Source organism: Megascapheus bottae, chromosome 7, assembly GCF_031878675.1.
Source record: "Megascapheus bottae isolate mThoBot1 chromosome 7, mThoBot2.hap1, whole genome shotgun sequence".
NCBI lineage: Eukaryota > Metazoa > Chordata > Mammalia > Rodentia > Geomyidae > Megascapheus > Megascapheus bottae.
In genome coordinates this window covers 59,749,045-59,775,258 of record NC_143515.1, presented here as the reverse complement: position 1 = coordinate 59,775,258, position 26,214 = coordinate 59,749,045, and the positions used below count along the sequence as shown (strand labels likewise).

General features: G+C 38.3%; 2 protein-coding genes across 6 annotated transcripts in view; one reads left to right on the top strand and one right to left on the bottom strand.

Annotated features, from left to right (window-relative positions):
• Window positions 1-5,763, top strand: part of Crim1 (cysteine rich transmembrane BMP regulator 1) — a 177,847-nt gene extending 172,084 nt beyond the window's left edge. For all 4 annotated transcript variants that reach the window (XM_090337161.1, XM_090337159.1, XM_090337160.1 and 1 more), the window contains 2 exons: window positions 1,894-2,081; window positions 3,222-5,763. In XM_090337161.1, coding sequence (XP_090193287.1) covers window positions 1,894-2,081; window positions 3,222-3,398 — 365 coding nt within the window. In that variant the 3' untranslated portion in view covers window positions 3,399-5,763. The remainder of the gene's footprint in view (window positions 1-1,893; window positions 2,082-3,221) is intronic.
• Window positions 5,764-7,145: 1,382 nt separating this feature from the next.
• Fez2 (fasciculation and elongation protein zeta 2) overlaps window positions 7,146-26,214 on the bottom strand; it is a 39,133-nt gene continuing 20,064 nt past the window's right edge. The window contains exons 6-9 of one of the 2 annotated variants that reach the window (XM_090337157.1): window positions 15,474-15,554; window positions 13,346-13,421; window positions 10,212-10,277; window positions 7,146-8,066 (exon numbers count right to left, since the gene is read on the bottom strand). In XM_090337157.1, coding sequence (XP_090193283.1) covers window positions 8,050-8,066; window positions 10,212-10,277; window positions 13,346-13,421; window positions 15,474-15,554 — 240 coding nt within the window. In that variant the 3' untranslated portion in view covers window positions 7,146-8,049. The remainder of the gene's footprint in view (window positions 8,067-10,211; window positions 10,278-13,345; window positions 13,422-15,473; window positions 15,555-26,214) is intronic. The other variant, XM_090337158.1, reaches the window with a different exon arrangement.

Below are 26,214 nucleotides of genomic sequence, written 5' to 3'. Positions count from 1 at the left end.
CCAGCCCCCCATCTTGTTTTCCCCCCTTCCCTATCCAATTTCAAATAACCAAATACAAATATATCCAATATATCAGATAACAAAGTGAGGTACTGTAACAATATGCGATAACCAAGGGACAGCAAAAGAGCTGAGAGATAACATAGTACCTTAAGGACAACAATCATTCATTATATGGCTTTTGTTTCTATATCCTAGAGGTCCTTTCATTTAGTGTCATACTATATGGCCTTATGTATCAAGGTTTTGCTCTATTGCAAATCTCTGCTAGAATTGCCCAAGGTTTCTACTGATTATGACAAATGAGGGGAACCACTGAGCCTAAGTTCCTTTGAGTCTGGCTTACTTCACTTTCTTGATGCTGCTAAATATGTTCCTTTTCCCTTCCTATAAAATATTACCCTCTGTACTGGCTAGAATGAATGAGAATCTTTTCTTCCCATTCCTTCCCTTACCCATAGAACACACAGAAGCAATAACAAAAAATGTCTAAGTCTTAAGCCTTAGACTGTATTCATATCACAAAGCTCTGTTACTTCTTGAGCTAGTTCCTTAGAAACATTTAAGATCAACTCCTTTTGATTAAATGTATCCTGTGTCTTTCACTAAATTAGCCTTTGATGCATTTAGGAAATTTGGCTTTAAATGGTTTATTTGAAACAAGAAAGTAAAGAAACTCTAAGGAGTGCCTGTTAATTCTATCTCTGTCTGCAACATTCATTTTAAGAATGGTATTTTAAAAGAACAAAAGGATATTCATTCATATGAGCAAAATTAAATGTTGCCCCCCAGCTGTATAATTAACCAAGAAGGGGAAATACAGACCTAGTGAAGGTTATCAACACATGAAGAGTAAGACATTTTGGCTTAGAACTCAGTAAACAAGAATATCAGCCCCCCAAAAGCTCCTAATTAAGAATTCTAGTTTAGCTTTTGTTCCAACCAGTCTTAGCATTTATACCAGGAAGTGGGTAAGATGTTTTGTCTTAGTCTCCTAACTGCAATTAAGAAGGGGGCAAAGTAGTGTTCCAACTTTGAAATCTTAGGCCATCTATGTTCATTATAATCAAAATATTTTTACTATTTGTTACAAGGCACTTTTAAATTCATCTAAATTTAATCCTTTAAAACTCTACAGAGTCCTGGAAATGGTGGCTTCAAGTCTGTAATTCTAGCTACTTGGAGATAGAGAGGAGATCATAGTTTGAGGCCAGGATAGACATAAATAAATTCTCTGGACTTGGCTGAGAGTTTGGCCTAGTGGTAGAGTGCTTGCCTAGCATGCACGAAGACCCGGGTTCAATTCCTCAGTACCATATACACAGAAAAAAGCCAAAAGTGGTGCTGATGCTCAAGTGGTAGAGCTCTAGCCTTGACAAAGTCCAAGGACAGTGCTCAGGCCCTGAGCTCAAGCCCAGGACTGGCAAAAAATAAACAAACAAATAAATAAATTCTCTGGACTCATCACAATCCATGGCTGGGCATGGTGACACAAGGAAGCTCAAATAGGATCAGTCCAGGCCAACCTCTTGTAATAAAGCAAGATTCTATCTCAAAAAAATAACCAGTGTCAAAATGACAGGTGCAGGGGCTCAGATGGTAGAGCCTAGAAAATATGAGGCCTGTACCTGTCTACCCCCCATATAAGAAAACCACATTTAAAGCAGTATTATCTTCTTGATCAGCCAAAGGCAGTATCATCTTGCCCAGTAGTAACATATTTTTCCTACTAATTTATCCCTGAACACTTTTTCCCTTAATAATTCTTCAGATCTACATTCAACTTATGTTTTTAGTCCCAAGAACCAAGGTGCTGATCTCTATTTACAATGCAATTCAAATAATGCTTAAAGATTCTGGTTTAAGTAATTTTTTGTTTTTTTCTTCTCCTAGATATGGGTCACCTCCAGGTAGATTACAGAGATAACAGGCTGCACCCAGACAAAGATTCTTCGCTGGACTCAATTGTGTCAGTTGTGGTGCCCATAATAATATGCCTCTCCATTATAATAGCACTCCTGTTCATCAACCAGAAGAAACAATGGGTACCACTGCTGTGCTGGTATCGAACACCAACTAAGGTACAGTTCTGGGAAAGTTTCCAGAATAATAAAACACACACACCACACCACTTCTATTTCCAAAACTTCTTCATACCTTTTATAGTTGACACTTTTTGCTTTGCTATTCATAGCCTTGAATGTATAACAGTCTTTAGGAACCAGGTACATTGTACTTGTCTTCAACTGGGTTGATGAGAGGGTCAGTTATCCATCATCCACTAGTTAATGAATTCTGACCTCATAGACTAACTTCTGGATGTACTTTAAAGCTGTAAAATAAACAAATACCTATGTATTAACTCCTAAGTCACTGCTGTTCTTGAAAGGTGATACCTCATATTTCTCACTCATCTTAGAATCAGGAGACATCATGAAAGGAGTGACATCATTAAGAGACAGCAAAGATAGGGTTATAAAGAAGTGCAGAGGACAAAGGGATGTGTCCAAGGCAAGCATGAAGGGGAGAAGTAGCTCAGGATGAAGAAGCTGGGAAAGCAATAGACAAAGGCAAAATTCTTGGAGAGGGCAGTGGGGCGGGGGGCAGAGGGAGGCGGGTGTTAGGGGAGGAGGATATGTATTTTTTCAGTACAAAGAGCTTAATCTAGCTATTCTATTTTATTTTTTTTAAACCAGTCCTGGGCTTGAGCTCAGGGCCTGAACACTGTCCTTGGACTTTCTCAAGGCTAGAGCTCTATCACTTGAGCCTCAGCACCACTTCCAGCGTTTTTCTATGTATGTGGTACCAAGGATTCGAACCTGGGCCTTCGTGCATGCTAGGCAAGCACTCTACCACTAGGCCAAACGCCCGGCCCCTTAATCTAGCTATTTTAATAGGAAAAATATATTAAGGGAAATTATAATTCCTTCTAACTCTAGATCCTTAGATAACCTTGTAAACAGTATTCCAAATAACTAGTTTACCAACTAGCTGACCTTTCTGTTTAAATTCTTATCACCATGGATATCTTGCCTCCAGCTTCCTGTTGGAAAAATATTGTATTGCATACCTATTTTTAAGTCTAGGACCCTTCAAATATTCTGACCATCAACATATTGTGTTACTGTTGCCTCACCTGAATTAGGTCCTGGCTATTAGCTTATTTGAGTTATGTAAGGCATCTAATTCTTTGTCCTTTCTTCACCCCTCCCACTAAATAGCCTTCTTCCTTGAATAATCAGCTGGTATCTGTGGAGTGCAAGAAGGGGACCCGAGTCCAGGTGGATGGTTCCCAGAGAATGCTAAGAATTGCTGAACCAGATGCGAGATTCAGTGGCTTCTACAGCATGCAAAAACAGAACCATCTACAGGCAGACAATTTCTACCAGACAGTGTGAAGGCAGGCAACAGGAAGAGGCTATAAACGACAGAAAACGATGAAATCTGCTCTTAAACGTAAACTAGAATTTGTGCACTTGCTTAGTGGATTGTATTGGATTGTGACTTGATATGCAGCGCTAAGAATTTACTGGGATGGGCTCTGTCTACAGCAATGTGCAGAACAAGCATTCCCAAATTTTCCTCAAGATAACTGACCAAGTGTTTTCTTAGAACCAAAGTTTTTAAAGTTGCTAAGGTATACTTGCTTGTAAAATAGCTGTAGAGATATTTGGGGGTGGGGACAGTGAGTTTGGTTGGGAAAAATGGGTGGGAGGGTGGTATTGGGAAGAAAAATTGGTCAGCTTGGCTCGGGGAGAAATCCAGTAAAATAAAAGCAGTTCATGGCCCAGAGGATATTTTTTTTTTCCTGTTGCTCTGAAGACTGCACTGGTTGCTGCAAATCTTGGGCCTGAATGAGCAGGAAGCAAAAACAAAAAACAAAAAAACAAAAAAACCCAAAAAACAAAACAAAAAAAAAACAACAAAAAAAAAGGCCTTGCAATCCAGCTGCTGTAAACCACCTTAGAACCACCAGAACTTTGATAGCCATCCCAGGTCTTAAAGCCACAGTTTTTCTATACAGTTAAACAACTGCACAGGCAGTGAGGAAGCCAGGGAAATGCGATAGCCACATTTCTCTAACGCGGGTTATTAAGGATCTATACAGTTATACTTTTTGCTGCTTTTTTTCTTCCAAGCCAATCAACCAGTTCCTAGCGGAGACAGCAAATGAACAAGAGCTAAGCCATTTCTTGATGTGAGCACTGGAGCTTTTCTTACAGAGTGGCAGGAAGAAGGGAGAATGGAGGCCACCAGGCATTTCCAGGGCTGTATTCATTGTTTCTCGTTGCTTTGTTCTGTTATGTTGTTGGTTGTTCATAGTTTTGTGTTGAAGCTCTAGGTTAAAAAAAAAAAAAGACTGGGGATTTCTTTTTTCCTTATTATATACTGATTCTACAAAATAGAAACTACTTCATTTAATTGTATATTATTCAAGCACCTTTGTTGAAACTCAAAAAAAATTATGCCTCTTTAAACTTTAGCAATTATAGGAATATTTATGTAACTATCTTATGCTTCAAAGAACAAAAGTATTTGTGTGCATGTGTATATAATATATATACATATATATTTATACACATACAATTTATGTTTTCCTGTTGAATGTATTTTTATGAGATTTTAACAAGAACAAAGGCAGATAAACAGGCATTCCATACCAGTGCTTTTGATCACTTAACAGATTTTTTGAATAACACAGAATTTCATTCTACCTGTAGTTTAATTGGAAAGAAAAAGGTTTGCATGAATGCACAGGTGTGTGTGTGTGTGTGTGTGTGTGTGTGTGTGTGTGTGTGTGTGTGTGTGTATCTCAAGCAGCCAGTATCACACCTGCTATGGAGAAGATATTCTTTAATATCTTCCTTATTTGGATTTGCTTTCAGTTGGTTTTCAATTTGCTTACCGGCCAGAGACACTGATGGCAATTTTTATCTGCATCACCAATCAGCTCCTGGATTTTTTTTTTCAAACAACTGTTTGAAACAACTACTGGAATATTGTCCACAATAAGCTGGAAGTTTGTTGTAGTTTGCCTCAGATATAACTGACTGTATACTATAGTGTTAACTTTTCAAACAGCTCTTAGCACTTTTATACTAATGACCCATTTGTGCATTGATTTTTTTTTCTTTTAAAAATGCTTGTTGTGAAAGACACAGATACCCAGTATGCTTAATGTGAAAAGAAAATGTGTTCTGTTTTGTAAAGGAACTTTCAAGTATTGTTGTAAATACTTGGACAGAGGTTGCTGAACTTTAAAAAAAATTAATTTATTATTATAATGACCTAATTTATTAATCTGAAGATTAACCATTTTTTGTCTTAGAATATCAAAAGGAAAAAGAAAAAGGTGTTCTAGCTGTTTGCATCAAAGAAAAAAAGATTTATTATCAAGGGGCAATATTTTTTATCTATTTCCAAAATAAATTTGTTAATGATATGATGTTACCAAAATAGATTTACATCAGCCTGGTTAGTATAAAATTTTGTTGACAATTAATCCATTCCTGGCATAAAAAGTCTCTATCAAAAATAAATGTAAATGCTTGCTTTTTGTTTTTACAATCACGGCCATACAAAAATACTAACAGGATATAGGACAAGGTGTAAATTTTTTATTATTATTTTAAAGATATGATTTATCCTGAGTGCTGTATCTATTACTCTTTTACTTTGGTTCCTGTTGTGCTCTTGTAAAAGAAAAACAAATATAATTTCCTGAAGAATAAAATAGATATATGGCACTTGGAGTGCACCATAGTTCTGGTTTGCTTTTGTTTTCTTTAAAAAGGAAAGCTGTAAGGGGTAGTTTGCAACTCAGTTCTCAGCAGCAAATAAACACTCTTAGCTTAAAACAAGGAGACTTATTTGGGATCAGAAAGATGAATGATCCTTTCAAGGTCAGGCCAGTGCACCTCTGGCAAGACAAAGAAGTCCCATGTTTATCTCAACAGGTGGCCCTTCTCCAAGGAATCTGGGCAAAAGTACCAGATTACACTGCACAGGAAGCTGGTCCAGGGAGCCCACATAGCTGCCTGCTGCCACCACCTGTCAGAAGTGCAGTCATCACAGGCTGATCAGCCCTTACCCAAAACACTTGGGATCCAAAGTGTTTCCGAGATACAGTCTTTTTCCTGTCACTCATAAGCTGCTTTTGCTCAAGGCGTACTCTGCCCTTGAGCCACAGCACCACTTTCAGCTTTTTTCTGTATATATGCTATACTGAGGAATGGAACCTAGGACATCATACATGCTAGGCAAATATGCTAGGCAAACAGTCTACCACTCTACCACCAAACCATGTTCCCATCCCTCGATACTGGATTTCTTATAGTTTGGAACTATTTGCCTATACATAATGAATAAGATCAGACCCAAATACAAATCATACATCATGGTCTGATGGTAATTTATACAGTTTTGTTGGTGTGCTTGCTTTTTCTGACCTATCACATAAGGTCAGGTATACAATTCTCTACTTGTCCCATCATGTTGATGCTCCGAAAGTTGGATTTCCATACGAGCGGTTTTGACCTGCATCAAAACTACCTCAAGAGGCACAGGGAGGACTGTCTGGGAAACCGCCCAAACCAAATTACACAATTAATTGAGACTCTGAGAACTGATAAGGAAAAGTAGTTATAACTTTCATATGATTTAGAAGCCTCAACTGCTATAAACAGACCCAATCAGTTGAAGAAACAGTTCCCCCAGGATGTCGTTATATTATGTCCTATAAAGCTACACTTCTTTAGCATTTCAAGGTATCATCTTTAGAACTTCAAAGTAAATTAACATTGCTGTCAGTATACCACATCACTCTGAGAGGAAATGGCAAATAAATTCCATATATCATTATGAAAGAAGACATTAACAAAACAAGGAAATGATCCCAAGTTCTACATTCCCCTGGAGAACACACTGAAAACCCAGTACGGAGAAGGGGAAGGAGAGCGGGCAGTGAGCTCCCAGATGCTGAAGCAAAAATGTAAAGGCCCCCTGCTAGCAGGGCCCATGAAGACTCTTACATCAGAGAAGGGGCTGCCACAGCTCTGGACTCAGAGCTATCACCTTCCACAGTAGCCTGACATGACCTAGAGATCAGCTCCCACACTGTAGCAGCAGACTGTACAGAAATAAATAAAAGCCTAGCTCTGCAAGAGGAAAACAAAATGCAACAAAAACACAAGGCTCTTCAGCATACATTAGTTTTACGTTTATTAAGTGTCATCAACTTGATTGGATCTGGCAAAAGTATTCATGAAGAGTGTAGCATCCATGAGTTATTGTTTCTAGGATTACACACTAAGAAAGCATATGGGTGTGAATTAACACCAGTTATTAACAGTTTCTTCACAACTCCATTCAAGGCCCACATCCTCACAGGCCAGGGAACACATATTTACACTTCAGAAGGTAACGAGAGTCTAAAGTGACGACCAAAATGGCTAAGAGTGTGAACACAAAACAGCACACCATAACACCAGGCCTCAGACTTTCCGATTCATCAGAGCAGGAGGGATGCATGTCGGGGCATTGCAGCTTCAAAACAGCCCAAGTTTTTAGGTTTCAGTCTCTGGACAACACTGGTAGGTAATACGTATACTGACAATTCTCATAAAAATACACGTTGTTTCTTGCCATCACCGAAGGAGAGCTGTAGTATAAAATCTCCCAGTGCTTTAGCTCTTCAGTGCAGGTTAGATGTAGAAAACCATAAAAGCTCAAACGGAGTATACTGTCAGTTAACAAAAAAATATAACTGCACAATTAATACTCTACTGGAACAATGTAGAGAAGTTTGTTAAAGAGCGAGTTTCCCAAAATCCACCTCTAGAATTAAGAAGTGTGCCACAGTACTCTTGATTCTATATAAAGAATTAGTGAAGTCTTCATCTGTTAATACTGAATCCCAAACCTGAGTTCAAGTGTGTTGGGTTTCCAATAGCAGGAAGATTATGTAGCAAGTTTTCAGAACAGTGCTGTAGGAAATTGAGCTTGTAGTTCATAAAAAGTAAAGCTGCTCCTGAAGCCACGTGGCTGGCTCTATGTAGGACACAGAACTAGAAGAAGAAGAAGAAGAAGAAACCTTTAAAGTAGAAATGTATCACCTGCATAAATTTACACCAAATGACACACATTTTATATACACCTTATATAATTTATATACATATAAATTATATACATATAAATTATGTGATGAGAAGTGAACGTTACCATAAGGATCTACAATAGCAAAAACATGTTTATGAGTTTTAAGACATACCCAGAAAACATTCATTTATACCAAATAAAGTATACACATGTTATATACACCTAATTTGTATATAAATTATGTGACAAGAACAATGTTAATGCAAAAGGTTTTAAGAAGATATGCTCAGCAATAAGTTCTCTCAAGACACATTAACTAGAATTCCCCAGAAATGAGACACCAAAAGTCCATGTCTCTTTAGGGTAACTCTTAAAGATATGAGCCTGTAACAAACAGCTCTATATCGTAATGCTTGTAACAGCACAGCCCCCTGGTGAAGGCAAAGAAGGGTGTGAGACTATATATACTTCCATCCCTATCTAGGATCCCTGCCTTGCAGCAGCCAGGCCGACTTTTGGTACTATAGCTACAGGGAGAGTGGCAGCGGGACAAAGAAGCTGATGTGAGAAGATGCTCTAGCCACACAGCACCTGGCCTGTCTCAGGGCACTGGAGGCCACTTCACCTTCTCACTGGAGTCCGAGTCACAGCTTCTTTTCCACCCAAGTTCAAAACACAACACAGAGCAGAGACAGAAGCACAATGCATGCATGCAGGCAGCGCACCAGAAGCAGGAACAGTATGGAAAGAACTGAATTTGCAGAGGGAAACCAGTGGCCAGAGCACTAAGAGCCCAATTACATGGGCACCCCTCACTAAGGCATATGGGAGGCTCACAGTCACAGCCCAACATTTTCTAAGTCCAAAATTAAAATTCACTTCCCCAGAGCACTCTGCTCCCTGGTCATACCATCCTTCCACGTAGATACTAAGATAACTTAGCTCTAGCCCTTCTGGCAGCACCCTAGAGACTCATGTAAATCAAACATAAGACAAGACATGGCTCTTTATGTTCCTCTCATTCCTGTTCAACATCTAGAACAAACCTCTGAACAATCCAGCTCTCTCATACCAATGCTAGCACAACATAAAAGCAAACAAGAATGTCAGGTATTTTTTTAAGTAATTCATAACAAGGAGAAAAGGCCATCTATCCGAAAAATGGTGTATTTAAAACTGGAATTAATTCAGTTTTGATTTATTCCTGTGTAAACGCCTCACTAATGGCTGGTTCCTGTTTTTACACTTTGAGCCCCTTCCCTTTTAATGGAGCCATGGTTGACAAAAAGCAAAGCCAACCTCCCCCACCCCCCCCACCCTGCCACGAAACACAGAAAGCCCCTGAAGTCCTATGTTCAGCTAACCAATAGAAAAGAAAAGAAAAGAAACCCACAGAGAGAAAATATAACTGGGAAAGGACTTCTCAACAAATCCAGTCAAACTCGGAAGATGCATTTTGTTGATGCTTCCATATCTTCTCCATGGATAACTGATGTTTTTTCCACATTCGCTAGTCAGTATTAGTTTGGGAGAAAACTAAGTTCTTCAATCCCCACTTTACCATCCACACTTTGGCTCTTTTTATCTGTATGCCCACCTGGTGTGACCTTTATCCTGCTGCTGGGCCATGTGGTTGTCTTCACTGTCCCCGGTTAGCCAGTCGTTCTTTCCATGTTCCCACTCCTTTGCCCACTACACAGCCCATTTCGTGTTCACTAGTACTGTGAACTGCTTTCACTGTTTTGTCCCTCATCCGTCCTCACTACCCTTTGTTTTCTACTGTCCAAGATCACAGCCCACCGCCCTTCTCAAGCCTCCCGTCCATACCTGCTATGCACAGAGCACAGCAATGTCTGATTAATTCTCCACTACTGCCTGGCTCAGTGTATAGAACTCAGCTATGGACATTATTTCCAATCCAGGAACTCCAGTGAAAGCTAAATTTCATACAGCCACATGTTGGTAGCCTATGTCAGTCACTTGCCTGTCTCCATTCTGTTCATTAAGATTAATAAAACTATGCATTCATAAGGTACTTCCTAATCTGTTAGCAAGATATTTACTGAGTAATCAATACTTCCCAGCCACTGCCCACATAGCATTCTAAAACTTACCTTTCAGTATGTAGTCAGTCAATAAGCTTGGAACTTTTTCACTGTCCTCCTTCATAGCCCGAAGAACTACAAAGGAAGGAGAACAAGGCAAAAGGCAGCAATTCAAAATTCAGGTGAGAAGTAGTATTTCATTTCAAATAAGGTAGTACTAATGATAGGCCCACTGATTCAGACATATGAAAGATTATTTTCTAGCTTAGGAAATAGAGTAATTAGACTCAAGTTAAGTCGAGTAAGTCCTGAGAGTGACTTCTGGGTCATGCCTGAGCCCTGACGACAGGACGGAGGAAGCAGGCTGTTTCCATGGGGCCTCCGTTTTGTTACGGTGAAGACTGTGAGTTACTATCCTATGGACACCAGTGAACTCTGTGGATCTGGAGGATCTTAATGCTGCCAATCACAAATGGGAGACCCGCTTGGATAAATGGAGAGCCAGCTGTATGCTCTAAGGCACACGCCTGCCAGATTTCTTAGAAATCTGTAAGGAAAGTCTAAAGAAGGGATTTTCCTGACACCCAGCATCTGTCATGCTTACCTACTTCTCCCTGGATGTGTCCTTCAACAGGGAGAGCCTCTTTCCTTCTCTTTTTTCCCCTCTCCACTGACTCTTTTTTTTCTCTATCCCTTCTCTTCTTTTTCCTCTCCCTCTCTCCCTCTCTCCCCCCCCCTCCCTCTCTCTCTCTCTCTCTCTCTCTCTCTCTCTCTCTCTCTCTCTCTCTCTCTCTCTCTCTCTCTCTCTCTCTCTCTCTCTCTTTCCATTCTCTCTCCATTCTCTTCTCCTTTTTCTCCCTGTCCCTCTTTCTTATCTTCTTTCCCCTCCTTCCTCCTCCTCCTGTTCTGTGTATTTGGTGAGCAAATCCATGCCTGTCCACGTTGGTCAAGCAACACTGTGCCCCTATAGCAAGCTGGCAATCTTACATTTCACGGCAGAGATTAAAAGAAATAGCCATATACAAGCAATAAAATGTTTTGAGACTGTGTTGATAGAAATTTGAACTAAGATTGTCAATTTAGACTTCCTCCAGGGCATGTTAGTACTAACCTTAATGAACATGATAACTCTCCTTACTATCATTATTATTATTATTGTACCTCCAATCCAATTCTTATAACTTCTATTAAAAAGGCTACACAGCCATTAACAGGCTTTCTTTTGGCAACATTTTACATATGGTTTTAATAAAGGCTTCAGGTGGGCCCCAAATATTTTTACAATATAACCTTTTGTTGTTGTTCACTTTTAAAAGGAAGTTCTTCCATGTGTTGCTTTCCCAACATTGTCATCATAACCATCTTAACTTGGACAGTCGCTCATCGAAACATGTGCAAAGGTTCTCAACTATGTCAATCTATGACTGTTAGAATCAGCCTACAAACAGTGATGGAACTGCAATGACTGATTGGTCTTTGAGAATCTGGAGCTTCTAAGCAATACTTACATCTCTTTCTTGTTAGGGACTGTTACCTAACGGTACTTCTGCTTTCAATCATGTTTTAGAATTGCATGTAAGAATCACACTAAAAAAGCGTTAGTCTTGAGCTGAAGAGTTCAGCAACAATGCGCAGGCCCAGAGTTCAAGCCCCATTTACCAATAAAAAAAATAAAAAATAAATATTAAAAAAGGATAGAATTTATGACTATAAGTCTGGCCCAGGAGCATGGCCTAGTGGTAGAATGCTACATTAGCATGCAAGAAGCCTGGGTTCAGTTCCTTGGTACCACATAAACAGAAGTGGTATAAATCAAGTGGGGAGCACTAGCCTTGAAAAATCTCAAGAACAATACCCAGTCCATGAGTTCAAGGCCCAGTACTGGCAAAAAGAAAAAAGAAAAAATATTTTCAATTGGAAAAAATCCAAATGGTTAACAAATACAATCCTTTTATTGTAAAGATATGGAAAACATGGCTGACTATGACTTACCCTAAATCAAAAGTAATTTATTTACTATAAGTAAATATATATATATATATATATATATATATATATATATTAGCCAGTCCTGAACTCAGGGCCTGAACACTGTCCTTGGGTTTTCCTCAAGGGTAGTGCTCTACCGCTTGAGCCACAGCACCACTTCCAGCTTTTTTTCTAGATGTGGTACCAAGGAATCAAACCTGGGTCTTCATGCATGCTAGGCAAGCACTTTAACCACTAGGCCAAACTCCTGGCCCCTGAGCAAATATTTTTAACATAGTTTTTCAACATGACCAAAAAGAGGATAAATGACTTCCATGGACAGCTCTGAAAATAAGAAAGATGGGCCAGGCATGGTGGTTCACGCCTGTAATCCTAGCTTCTCAAGAAGCTGAGATCTGAGGATTGCGATTCAAGGCCAACTCCAAGGCCAGCTCCAGCACTAAAGAACATGAGACTCTTATCTCCAATTAATCACTAAAAAACCAAAGTGGTGCTCAGGCTCAGAGGTGGGGCAGTAGCCTTGAGATGAAGAGCTTAAGGACAGCACCTAGGTCCAGAATTCAAACCCCGTGACCCACCAAAAAAAAGGATGAAACCAAAATCCTAGTCTCATGCTTAGGCTATCCTAAGATGTAATGAACAGAATGTATATTTAAATTTCACACATTAGTTTAAAAGAAAAATTTCTCAAAGGTGGATTTCTTTGCTTTATGTATTAAAAAACCCTAAGTGCACAGAGATAGAGCAGACCTTTACCAAATGCCTTCTGGGTAAATGCAAGGTCTTAAGACATCACTATCAATTTATGTTCTATTTACATGTGCTACCTTGGGTTCTCCATTCATAAGAAAGCAGAGTGTTTGCTATAAATCTCTTCTATGCAGTTACTGATCGTCAGTCAACAAACATTTTATTCATTGACAAACAAATAAAATTGACAAATGAAGAGCCCAGTTATGGTTTTTCCAAGAATTTATCTCATAAATGTTTCAAAAAGTAAGATAAGGGGAGAAATTACAAGTCAGCACTAGAATTAGTGTATATTTGATGTGATACCCATTTTAGGCCTCACTGGCATCGAAAGAAAGGATGGTGTACATCATCTACCATCCTACATTGACAGAACAATAACAGCAACACAAACTCAGGAAATCGAACTCAGGCATTTAGAGCCAGCTAAAGTACATCAGGTAATAGGTGTTGTTTTTGCTCACTTTTTGTTAAGATCTGAAGATCTTCAACAGATGGTGGTCCATTTTTTTTCTCATAAGGAATGACTGTGGTCAAATACTGCCAAGTGAAAACAAAAAGTCATTTAAATAGAAATTCAATTTGCCTGCAAGGAAAAAAAATCCCTGTGATACAGTTACTAAAAGGCATTGTTTTATACCATGAAACATGACTACTTTGGTAGTGAAAACAGGAGCATGGTTAGAATAAGAGCATCGTACTCTTTCAGCTAAAGCTCATTTTCTGTTGTATACCAGCTGTATGCCAACATAAATGACCACTGGTTTGCATTTCAATCACTGAAATTTTTATATCAAAGGTATAAGGGAAATGTGCACAAGATGTTCATTTTGAAAGTGATGTCTTACCTAATATTTTCTTGTGTGTTTTCAATATATTTTAAAGAGGCAATTAATCTAACAACATAGCTTAACAACTCAGAAATAATTTTCAACGTCCAAACAGCCCTGCTACCAGGCCGTTTAGCCTAATTGAGCATAACTGTCAACACACATAACATGACTAATTCTTCTGCTAACCAAGAAACTCTGAAAATTTCAGAACCATGTTATTACTGTACATTATGGTATAAGCATTTATAGATGTTTTTAGATATTAAATGAGGTAAGAAAAGCAAAAGGAGAGAATAGCCTAAGAGAGAAATGAATCCCCCAAAAAACCTGCTTTAACTTGAGACAACTTGCCTCGTTCCCTGCCTATAAAGGTTCTCAAGTATGTTAAGTCCTGAAACTCCATCCCATGAAGGCATGAACTGAAAAGAATTGTGTATCTTCTCTTATTCTGACTATTCCACCAGAAACTCCAGCGGAAGCTAATGGTTTGTATTTTGATTCTCTTAGTTCTTCTCACTAGCTCCAGGCCCTCAGTTTGAGCTCTATTCCTAACCCACACAGAGTGATCTTATCCAAATGATCACTGGAAACAAAAGGATAAAGCATTATGCTTGATAATAACTTCACTTCTAGATCCAGAAAAGTAGCAGCAGCAGCAGCTATTCAATCTTGAAGGAGCTTGATGTTCCACTATCTTTCTAGAAGACTTCTTCAAAGTAAGGCTCATTGGTAGAACCAAATATGTTTCTTTGTAATGAACCCTCAGATCTAGAAACATGATATCTGGTCCTTTACCCATAGCTCATGTAGAAAGATGTCAGGAACTGTGGGCCATGCTCCCATGTGGAAGTCAGTCTTGTCTGGAAGTCACTTTTACATCTTGCATTGAGAGGTGACTGATACAGAATCAAAACTAAAATTAAAACCTCTTTTTATGGAGCCTCCTTGTGAGCTGTAAGAATCAGTGCTGACCTGCTCTATTAAGCAGCGTGCCCTTAAATAACACACAAAAACCTTCCATTAGCACGCTAAATATCCGACTTGATAAACTGCCTTCAGATTAATATGTGTCCTTCATCTTCATTTAGGACTCAAATTAGGAAATCTAATTTTTAAAATCTCTTTTGAAATATAATTTTCAAATAGTGAAAGGTAATTCCAAGCAGACCTAATATTGTAGATATGTTCATATTTCTGTTGTTCTTTAAACCATTACACAAAAATGTAATTAAAAACCAAATTGCTACACTGGACTATGTAGTCATATAATACACAATTTTGTGTCAGTGATGTCAGACACAAAGTTGCTTTCATCTTAAAAGCCATATGAATTTCAATTAAAGGAGCTAAGATATTTTCTACACACTTGTAACCTAAACTCTGGTCTCAAAGATACTAATATTTTTCTTTCTTCTCACTAAAATGAGACTTCATTTCGTAGATTTGTAGAATGATAATAGCATTATACCCGTTCAGTTATTCTCACCATCGGATCTTTCTGCACATGCAATTTGTTATGTCAATATGTTAATATCTGTTTGTTTTAAAAGCAGGCATGAGAAATAACATGTCTTAAGAATGTGTTTAGTCTATTGTCCAATTTGGAAAAGGAAATTCTGTTATCAAGACATTGAATGTTCATTTCTCTCTTTTAAGCAACAGTCTTAGCAAGTTAGTAGAAGAGCCAGTTTTAGGTAGATCTTTACATGCACATAGTATAGAAAGGCAGAGAATGAGGAGGAAAAGGAGAGCACAGCACCTGTTTGTCTCCACCTGAATTTCCAAAGGTGTGGCGAAGGCCATTCTGAATGACATGTGAGATCCCTTCCATGCTGAAGCGCTAATGGCAGCAATTTACAGCCAGGAAGAAAAGGACAGAGAGAGAAGTTCAAAGACTATTAGTGAGAATGTACCATGATGACATATGCCTGAGGCAAGCCGTTAGAAAACACCATAACTACTCATTCAGAGAAAGCAGACACAATCATGCTCATGTTTAATGTTTTCGTTTTTACTCATGTGCAAGTCAAATGCAGAAGCCACAATTTTGTCAGTTATGAAGCTCTTCCCGATGTAACTGAAAGATTAGTTCCAATGTAAAGCTTATCAGCTGTACATACTTCATTTTAGACAATATTTGTCATGTTATTTTTTTACACCTGTGTTGGGGCTTGAAATCAGGGCCTGACCCATGTCCCTGACCTTTTTGCTTGAAGCTAAGGCTCTAACACTTGAGCCACAGCTTTTGTTTTGTTTTGTTTTACCTGAATTTTGTGCAAAGTCTGAAAATTCAATAGTAGCAGTATGTGTATTTTCAGCCAAGTCTGTACAATTCAGCCATCATGTTGGAGAGTGAATTTAAAAATTCACACTTGGGAAGTAAAAATGCTAGTACTCTGGGGAGCTAATCCCTCTCTAGGAACCTGCCATTGCTGTCATGAAGAAAATAAATACTGGAAGATACCTGGCACTTCATGGGAAGCAAGAGTAGATCCTATTTGCCAGCTGAGCATCCAAAAAAATATCTGCAAAGATTGTCTACCTCCGTTTCTAGGAAACAATTCTAACTGCTTTCTCCCAGCAACCTCTAAGACTTCCTAGAATTCACTGGACTGAAAAGATAATATTCTTTTCCTGAACTACTTATCTTGATTTATAACCAGACTACAATGTCACCAGGCCCAGTGAAAGAGTCCGGTGGCACCTCTGCGGCAGCTGAGTCAATGGCTTTAGAGGGATTCTTGAAACATGACGAATGGAAGGACGGCATCTGAAAAGGAAGTTGCTGCCTCATTCACCATACACTTCCTTTCCCTGGAACTTTATGGGGGAAAGTTAAACGAATAAACACATTGAGGGAGTCAATGTACTGGAGACTGTATGAAGGCCCTAAGAAGCAGAAGAAAGGAAACCAAGGTGGCAGTCTCTGTCCTCAAGAAATGTATATGTTCATCCAAGAGTTCTCCAAGAGTGGTCTAGGAACACTCTGGAAGATTCCTGAACGCCTCTCAGGGGCCCAGAAGCTCACAGTTATGTTCTTAATACTACTAAGACATTACTTGTTTCTTCACTGCCAGTCTTTCAACTTCTGATGAAATACTCCAAACGACAGATTAAATGCAGAAACAGATATAGGAATGTAGTTTCCTTCAATTACGCCAGACATCAACAAAGACTGACCAAAAAACTGCCCAGCAATAGCATTTTTCTCATCTGTATCTTTAGAGTCATTCTGATAAAAATTTACTGTTTATATAATGATCAATGGCTTTATTTGGGGTAATTTTTCTGGCACATATGCCAGTTTTGAGGCTTGAACTCAGGGCCTGGGAGTTGGTCCCTGAGCTTTTGTGCTCAAGGTCAGCGTGCTATTGCATGAGCCATAGCTTCATAGACAGCTTTTCTGGTGATAAATTTGAGAAAAGTGAATCACAGACTTCTCTGCGCAGGCTGGCTTCAAACTGTGATCCTCAGATCTCAACCTCCTGAGTAGCTAGAATTACGGGCATGAGCCACCAGCCCCTACCTATGAATTAATACTTTTAAAGTAAGCAGTTTCAATTTCTAACACAGTAAATATTAATCAATATGACATACTTAAAGATATCTAGGGCCCTTGATACATTTTAGCAGTGTTACAAAGTCCATACAACACAAAGCCGAGAAATGCCAAGGTTTAATCCTTGATGGAACGTTCCGAGTACTCCTGGCAAACTATCACACTTGACTTGGCGATCTTACTATCACACTTGCCCAAGGTAGGAGCCTGTAAACTCCGCCACTCCTCCATCACCATCCCACACCCGGTCCCTCCCAGATCCCATTCTGCAGGCCATCTTGTTTTGGCAACAACAAAATGTCTAGTCAAGATCCTTTGACACTCTCCACTGTACTGAGGACATAATTATTACCTTAGATGAAAAAGGTTAGTTTTACAGGAAAAACCTACAGATAACTACTTTCATAGCCTTTTTCCATATTCAAGTACACAATTTATTCACACTTTTGACACAGATTATCCAATAAGATAGGCTCCAATATCTGCAATAAAAATGATAGTTACTGGGCCGGGAGTTTGGCCTAGCATGCATGAAGACCCGGGTTCGATTCCTCGGTACCACATACATAGATAAAAGCCAGAAGTGGTGCTGAGGCTCAAGTGGTAGACCTCTAGTCTTGAGAAAGTCCAAGGACCAGTGCTCAGGCCCTGAGCTCAAGCCCAGGACTGGCAAAAAAAAAAAAAAAATGATAGTTACTGTTTGCATAGTAACCAGGTCATTTCCTTTTCTATCAAATACACTTCATTTGACAGAGGGCAAAGAAAAAAAAAGCCTAAATTTATTTTTCAGTCTTGATTATCTGGCTTTATTGTCCCTAGATGTGTTAAAGTCAGGCTTACATTTGGAAAAGCAAGCAGGGTGAAGTTTTAGAATTCACACAGTAAAACACTAAAAACTTCACTTTACATCTGGAGGGCACATTCCAAAAACACTAGCTTTATTTTCTCAATTGAAAAGCTAACTATTAACACTGGAAGGAAAAGAAAAGAGGAAGGGAAGAAGGGAAGGAGAAACTAAGGATTGTTTTCAATAACTGAAATGTTGGGGGCAAAACTGGCAGGATGAGGAATTACCACACTAAAGTACACTGGATAATTGGTCTTCTCAATTCTCGCCGCACAGGGAGCATGCCCATGTTGAGCTGAAACTTACTTTGCAAACACATAAATATTTGTCTAATAAAAGTAGACATATCTAGATATAGATATAGATATATTTGAGATAAGACCTGTGCTCCCTGGGCTGGCCTCATACTTCTGGACTCAAGTCATCTTCCTGCCTCAGTTTCCTAATGAGCTGAGGCATACCACCATGCTCAGCCAATCAAAATGAAGGTTTTGAGGGGGTTTTTGTTGTTGTTGCTGCTGCTTTTTTTGTTTTGTTTTGTTCTGATTTGATTGTTTTTTGTGTTTTTTTTTTTTTTGAGACAGCATCTCATCACCTAGCCCAGCAAGTCTGGAACTTACAATCCTTTTCTTTCAGCCTTCCAAATACTGGGATCACAAGTGTACAAAACCACACCTGGCTCAAGTTATTTTTAATGGAAGCTACAGGCCACAAGAGCAAAGAAAAACAGAAAGAAAAGCAAAAGCTTGGTTAATTTTTTTTCATAAATTCAGTTCAGTCCCCCAAATCTTTGAGGATAGAAATAAGGTCAAATTAGATACTTCTTTTATGTTCCATGAAACACAAATGAGTCCTCAGTACCCCGGAGGTAGCTGACGGACGGTCAGTGAGTTAAACCGCAACATTCTGTAATAAGTACTATCCAAAAATACATCCCTATGGGTGAACTACTTGCAGATTTTTTCTGTGAAACCAGGACTCACACCTCAGTCAAAGTATTTGGAACAAGAAAACACTTTAAAAGTCAACTGGGATGGGAAAATGCTAGACAAGAAATCTAATACCTGGATTCTCCCAGCTCTAAACATCACCCTCAAGTCTGACACGAGTGAAATCCTCCCTCGTCTGGAGCCTCGCCACGAAGCAGACATTCGGTGACATCACTCACAAACAACTTCTTATTTACAAACCCTACAATCTATAAATTACCTTAACCTGAACCACACAGCCTAGTGACACAGAGTTGTCTACACCAATGGCTTCATTTCTTATAAGAGAATGAAAACAACAGATCTTGTCTAAGTGTCTATGCCAGGGATATGCACAGGACCTGGCTCATAGCAAACACCTGTAAATACTTGCTGAGCTAAAATTCCAGCGCATGTAACACCAGACTCAAGAGCCCCAAAGCTTGGGAGTCTTTTCATCAGCTCAGGGCCTCTGAACTTCTTTAAGGACAAAAGAGCCAAAAGGCAAAACTGCCCTATGTGAAAACAGAGAATGCTGTAATCCCAGGACATAAAAGGGAAAAAAATTGTAACAGAACTCTAGAAAAATCTACTGAAGAATCTAGTTTAGGAAATCAAAATGAGATGAATAAAGACAAATTAAGTCTGATGACATGGTTTATGACACCGAGAAGTGACGGAGGACTAAAACTCCTACAACAGAAGATCAAAAAACCAGCGGGTACAGGAAAGACAAGGCAGTGGAAGTAGAAATAGGAAAAGAGTTTTGTAGAGCACACAACGGATTCTTCTTTACAACTGTTCTATAAATTCCAAACAAATAATATACCCTTAAGAAGATAAAAATCTCAGGGGCAGATTAGAATTACTTTTTTAGTAAACATCACCCAATTCAGAAATGCAATATTTACAACCTTGAGAACAGATGCCGTGTTATTAGGTACTTAGAGTACTTAACTAGGCCAGAGGGAAGATTTTTTTTTTCCCTGTACCTAAATTTTATAAGAGCAAAGAAAGAAAGGGGATGAAGCAAGGTAGGGTGTCTTTGTTGAACATTTCTCCATGTAAAAGTACCACAAACATCTCAAAACCCTGACAACTAAGTCTCGGGGCTACACATGTGGAATGACATGAAGAACTCTGTTACCATTTAATTGAAATAAACCATTAATATTAATTAATCCTTTCTTCATGTAATCTACAACTCTCACAGATGAATAGGGAATTCAAATAACCAACTCAAAGTGAATAACTAGTGAAGATCTTGACTCTAAAGTTGTTTATTTTTTAATTTATTTGTGTGTGTGTGTGTGTGTGTGTGTGTGTGTGTGTGTGTGTGTGTGTGTGTGTTGGTACTGTTGCTTGATCTCAGAGCCTATTGCTCTTGCTTCACTTTTTCACTTTAGGCTGAAGCTCTACCATTTGAGCCACAACTCGACTTCCACACTTTTGCTGGTTAATTAGAAATGTACGAGTCACACAGACTTTCCCCGTCCGGGCTGGCTTCAAGCTGTGATCCTCAGATATTAGCCTCCAGAATAGCTAGGATTACAGAATGAGCCACCAGCACCAGACCAAAGTTATTTTAAATCTGTCCTTTTCACACTCCTTCTTTAGAAGGGAGGTAATGGTTATATAAAGTACCCTTATCCAAGTGGAGATTTTGATGTGAGTCTATCTGTAAGCAGGAAAATGATTAAGCACTGCAGAATTTACCTTTTGTTGCCCTCGCTATAAACAAATGCCAAAGGAATGTGGCAATACCAGACAGAGGAAAGGCTCCTGCACACAAGGACTTCAGCCACATGATTTACACTTGCAACACTCCCAACTGTCTCATGATCATTTCCTTCCTGGCCTGAGGATGTATAAAAAGTCTCAAAAATCAGTCATCCTCGGGAAACTGTTCTCAGATAAAACTGGGAGCAACAAAGTATAAACAAGACATAGAAGAACTTTAAAAAGCCATAAAAGTCTAATAGACAAAGGAACTGGCCAAATTTTCTGAGCCTGTGTACAACACACCCATCACCCATTAAGAAAAATCCAAGCAGGGTTCCTGGCCCAGTTTTCTGTTCCATGCGTGCGCGTACACACAGACACACACACACACACACACACACACACACACACACACACATTTCCTCTCTCCAGTACCCACTGCATCTATGATCAAGGCTTCTGTTGAGCTTGTATTTTCTCATGCATGAAATGATAATAAGTATCAATATTTTAAGTATGTTGTAGGATAAGATGAAATAATCCACAGGAAATATTTAAGGCACAGTGCTCAGCAAATATCAATATATTGTTAAGTCCCTTAAAGAGGGGCTAGAATAACATTTTAGATATCACTCCAAAGAGAAACAACCACATCGTTTCTACTTTTCTCCAAACCAGAAAAAAAAATAGTATATCAAGTTCTTCAAATATAAATTAAACTGTCACTGAGAAATATTAAATTCTTGATTATAGGCCCTACCTTAAGAGGCTGGAGGCAACCAAAAGAACAGACATTACTAACTGTCACTGACTATAAATATCAACTAAAAACTCAGAATACAAGAAACAGTTTTCAAGGTCTTCTTGAGCAATAAAAAGAATTAGAGAACACACTGCAGCACTGAAAGCAACAAGAATCAGATAGAGTATTATATTGCTCATTCTTCCCAAAAAATCAAAAACAGCAATTCATTCCATGCACCACATATTTATCAGCAAAATGAATTTTACCAAAAAAAAAAAAAAGAAAAGGAAAGGAAAGGAAAATCTAGGACAGAGAATAGCAAATTAAAACTCAAAACTAACAAGGAAGCCAGACTACTCCTACCAGAGTTTGCTATAAATCTCCTCTGAACTGACTGGCAGACATCTCTAGTCAGAGCAGCTTTCAAAAATCTCAATATCAAAGCTCAGTAATAGGTTAGGAAAAGAAATTAAGCCATACTTTTCATCTACTTAGGACTTAGTCTTATTGACTCTTACTCCATTAATATTCTTTATACTCAAGGAGTTCAAAAGAAAACATAATTATTCTTCATAAGTCACATACTCAGTAGCTTGATGATCCTCAAATATTAATCTTTTGAAAATTACTTTTAATTTTTAGTAAAGTAAAATTCCTAAAATCATCAAAAATTAAAACATGAGGGTACTACAAGATGAAAAACACAGTAAAATGCAAAATAATTAGAAGTTCAGAATATCCAAGTATTATTTAAGATGTGAAACTAATTCCTACTTTTGACATTGTGAGCCAAGTATTTTTAGTGTGAATCATAAAACAGGAATTAAAATGAATTCTACCAAAAATAATTTTCCCCCGAAAAAGATAGACAACATGAAATATTCCAGAATAGGCAAATATTTGATATTGGTTTGAATATTAAACTCCTGTTTTTATAAGTTCCCTCAGGACAGAAAGCTATGAGATCAGGATATTCAAAGTTAATCAAGCAGAATAATAAAATAATATTTTACACCTGAAGATTTCCATTTTTCATGTAACCTAATATGAATATGAAAAGTAAATTATCAGGGCTGGGAGTTTGGCCTAGTGGTTAAAGTGCTTGCCTAGCATGCATGAAGACCCGGGTTCGATTCCTCAGTACCACATATAGAAAAAAAAAAAGCCAGAAGTGGTGCTGAGGCTCAAGTGGTAGAGCTCTAGCCTGAGAAAGTCCAAGGACAGTGCTCAGGCCCTGAGCTCAAGCCCAGGACTGGCAAAAAAAAAAAAAAAAAAAAAAAGTAAATTATCACCCAGCCTTCTCAAAGCCACTAAAACCAAAGTAAAACTATCTTAACAATTCTACATTGTGGGGGGGGCGGTCATTGGGCTTGAACTCTGGGCCTGGATGTTGTCCCTGAGCCTTCAGCTCATGGCTACTGCCCTACCCTTTGAGCCACAGCACCAGGCCACTTCCGGTTTTCTGGTGGTTAATTGTAGACAAGTCTCATGGACTTTAGTGCCCAGGCTGGCTTTGAACCACGAGCCTCATATCATAGCCTCCTGAGTAGCTAGGATTACAGGCTGACCCACGGTGTCACAGTATACATTTTTTTTTAACCAATTCTTATGGATAGTCTAAACCAAGCATGTAGTAAGAATCAAATGTTGTGCCATGTTATAGCTTTTTGTGTGAACCTGTATTACATTGTCAATGATTTCTCAGACATACAAAAGTCAAAATGGACTCTTGATTTTTACTACATTAACTACATGAAAGATCACTATTGCCATCCCAACACACATAAGGAAAAAGTCAACATTAATAGATAAAAAAACTGGTGTTGATACTTATTCTGATAGTCAATATATTCTCAGAGGGGGAAAAACATTTTAATAGCTGAAAGCATTCATAATTCCTGTGGGATGTTGATGCCGCACATCTGGAATCTTAGCTACTCAGCACACTGACACACCGTCTCCAATTAACTAACAACAAAACCAGGTTGGGAGACTAGCTCAAATGGCATAACACACCAGCTATGAGTGAAAAAAATGTGCAAGAGCTTAGGGCCTGAGTTCAAGCCCTGGTATGGACATAGATAACAACAGTAGCTATAATTCATTGTTTTCATTTAACAATGACATTACATAGCCCTAATACTAATTTTTAAAAGATGTTCTTTGCAATAAAGAAAAATACAGAGGAATATATTCAAGCATCAACGAACTACTGTTGAAGCTATATTCAAGAGGGTTGAGAAGTTGGCCTAGTGTTAGAGTGCTTGCCTAACATGCACAAAGACCTGGGTTTGATTGCTTGGTACCACATACACTGAAAAAAGCTGTAAGTGGTACTGTGGCTCAAGTGGTAGAGTTCCAGCCTTGAGAAAGCCCAAGGACAGTGGTCAGGCCCTGGGTTCAGTCCCCACGACTGGCTAAATAAATAAATAAGAAACTATATTCAAGGTACATAGCAGAAATCACCCACTGGAGAGTAAACTATGAAAAGGATATAAAGGAAATAAAATAGATTGACTATTAGTCATACTAGGAGTTAAGTCACCAAGACCAAGCAATGCACACATACAAAATATAAAGAAAATATATACCAGAACAAACATCTATCATCTAAGCCCTAGTTCTTCCTTTCTTAATTATTTCTCTAGGCTCAACAGTGATAAATTAGGGTGATATGATCTTCCCAGAACCAAGTTTCTAGGTTTTACTAGCTAATATCCCAAGAATTTTCAGGGCTGACTTTTTCAGGTAAGTTGAAGCATGTACACATTTCTCATGATGCTGAGTGTTCAAAACTCAAGTCTCTCTTAAAAGTCTAATGTGATTAAAGCAAAGAAATATTGATTCTTAATTTTCTTAAATACAGACTTAGGATGAGCAACCTTATTAGTCGTCTATAAATCAAAAATTACTTAATCCTCAGGGATTTCCCTTTTCTTCTATATAAGAATACTAAGGTATAATACTAAGCAGGAAAACTAACATCAATGTCTTTGAAAACCCAGACAATCCTAGAGAAACAGCAGACTATTTCAACCTGCTGTTATATTCAGAGAACTGCCATCAAAACTTAAATGACTTGTGAATACTTTTATATAAAAAGTCTCTTCTTCCCCCACCCCTCCGCAAAAAAAAAAAAAAATCCTAATGGAATAGTCATTAAAATCCCTCAATCCAAGTCTTCTGAGACTCAATGTCCATATGTGAGATGAGGTGCTATAAAGTATGAATTAGTCATTGAGGAATGTCTCCTCTTTGAGCAAAAGAGTGATCGCAATGCAGTATGATCATGAACCATCAGAAGTGTGCACACCCCACAGATAAACGTAAGAAACAACTCAAACACAGAAACTCATCAAATAGTATACATGGTCAACAGATCCAACCACTGTTTGCCTATCAAAAGTAGACACTAAAAGACTAATGTCCATTATTCTTGGAAACTATAGGAAATGGTAACTCTTCTAATTTGACTAGGTTGTAATATGACTAGAACAATTTAAAAAGCTGGTCATTTAAACCCAGTATTATGTGTGAATGAGTAAACTGGTTTCACTAACCAAAATAAGTTAAAAAGAAGGAGGAGGACAAGATATAGAAACAAAAGCCATATAATGAGTGATTGTTTTCCTTAATGTACTATGTTATCTCTCATCTTTTTTGCTGTCCCTTGGTTCTCATATTGTTACAGTATTTCACTTTGTTATCTGATATATTGTATATATCCTTATTTGGTTATTTGAAAGTGATAGGGAAGGAGGGAAAAACAAAATGAGAGGTGGGGGTGAGGGGAGGGAAATGGGGACCAAGACATGAGAAAGGGTATCAATGTTTGTGAAGTAATGTACCTTCTATCTGGTGAATATAATGTAACCCTTCTATTAATTACAATAAAATATATATGGGGAGAAAAAGGAAGAAGAGGAAGAAGAGAAGGAAGAGGAGGAAGAAGGAGAAGGAGGAGAAAAAGAAGAAAAAGTAGTAGTTGTTCAACTTTGAGACAATGGTATCTTTGGTTTAAGAATGCAAATTTCTGATTCCTTCAAAGTATCCATGAGATGATCTGCAGCATAAGGGCATGGATAATAATTAGCATACACTGGGAGTACTTTCTATGCTAGTCCTGCATATATTATTTCATGTTAGCCCTCCCAAATTCACACATGTCTATAACCGTGGGCAAAACCAGGATTCACACACAGCATTTCATCTACAGCCCTTAACTCCTAATCAATGCAAAGATTCAGTCTCCTGACTTTAGTATCTGACAGAAAGAACTCGGCTAGAAGTACAAATCTCTTGTGCTGATCCTTCCTTCCTTCTCATATGCATTGACAGGAGTGTCTTAGGTTTCTCATGTTAGTCCTAATGATACCAAGGAAATAAAGTTAAATTTTTCCCTTAAAGTCGTCAATGCATGAATAATAATAATAATAATAATAATAATAATAATAATAAAGGAGGTGGTAGATAAAGGAATTCAGGAAAGGTTAGTACAATATAAAGAAAACTAAAGCTCCAAAATAACAAAGAAATACAAATGTAATTGCCTGTATGCTGATGAAAGTGCAACAACCCTCCACTCCTCTGCCTTCTTCAAGGGATGAAAAACAAAACAAGAAACATCAAGTCTCTGTTCTCTTGAATCAGGTTTCCCTA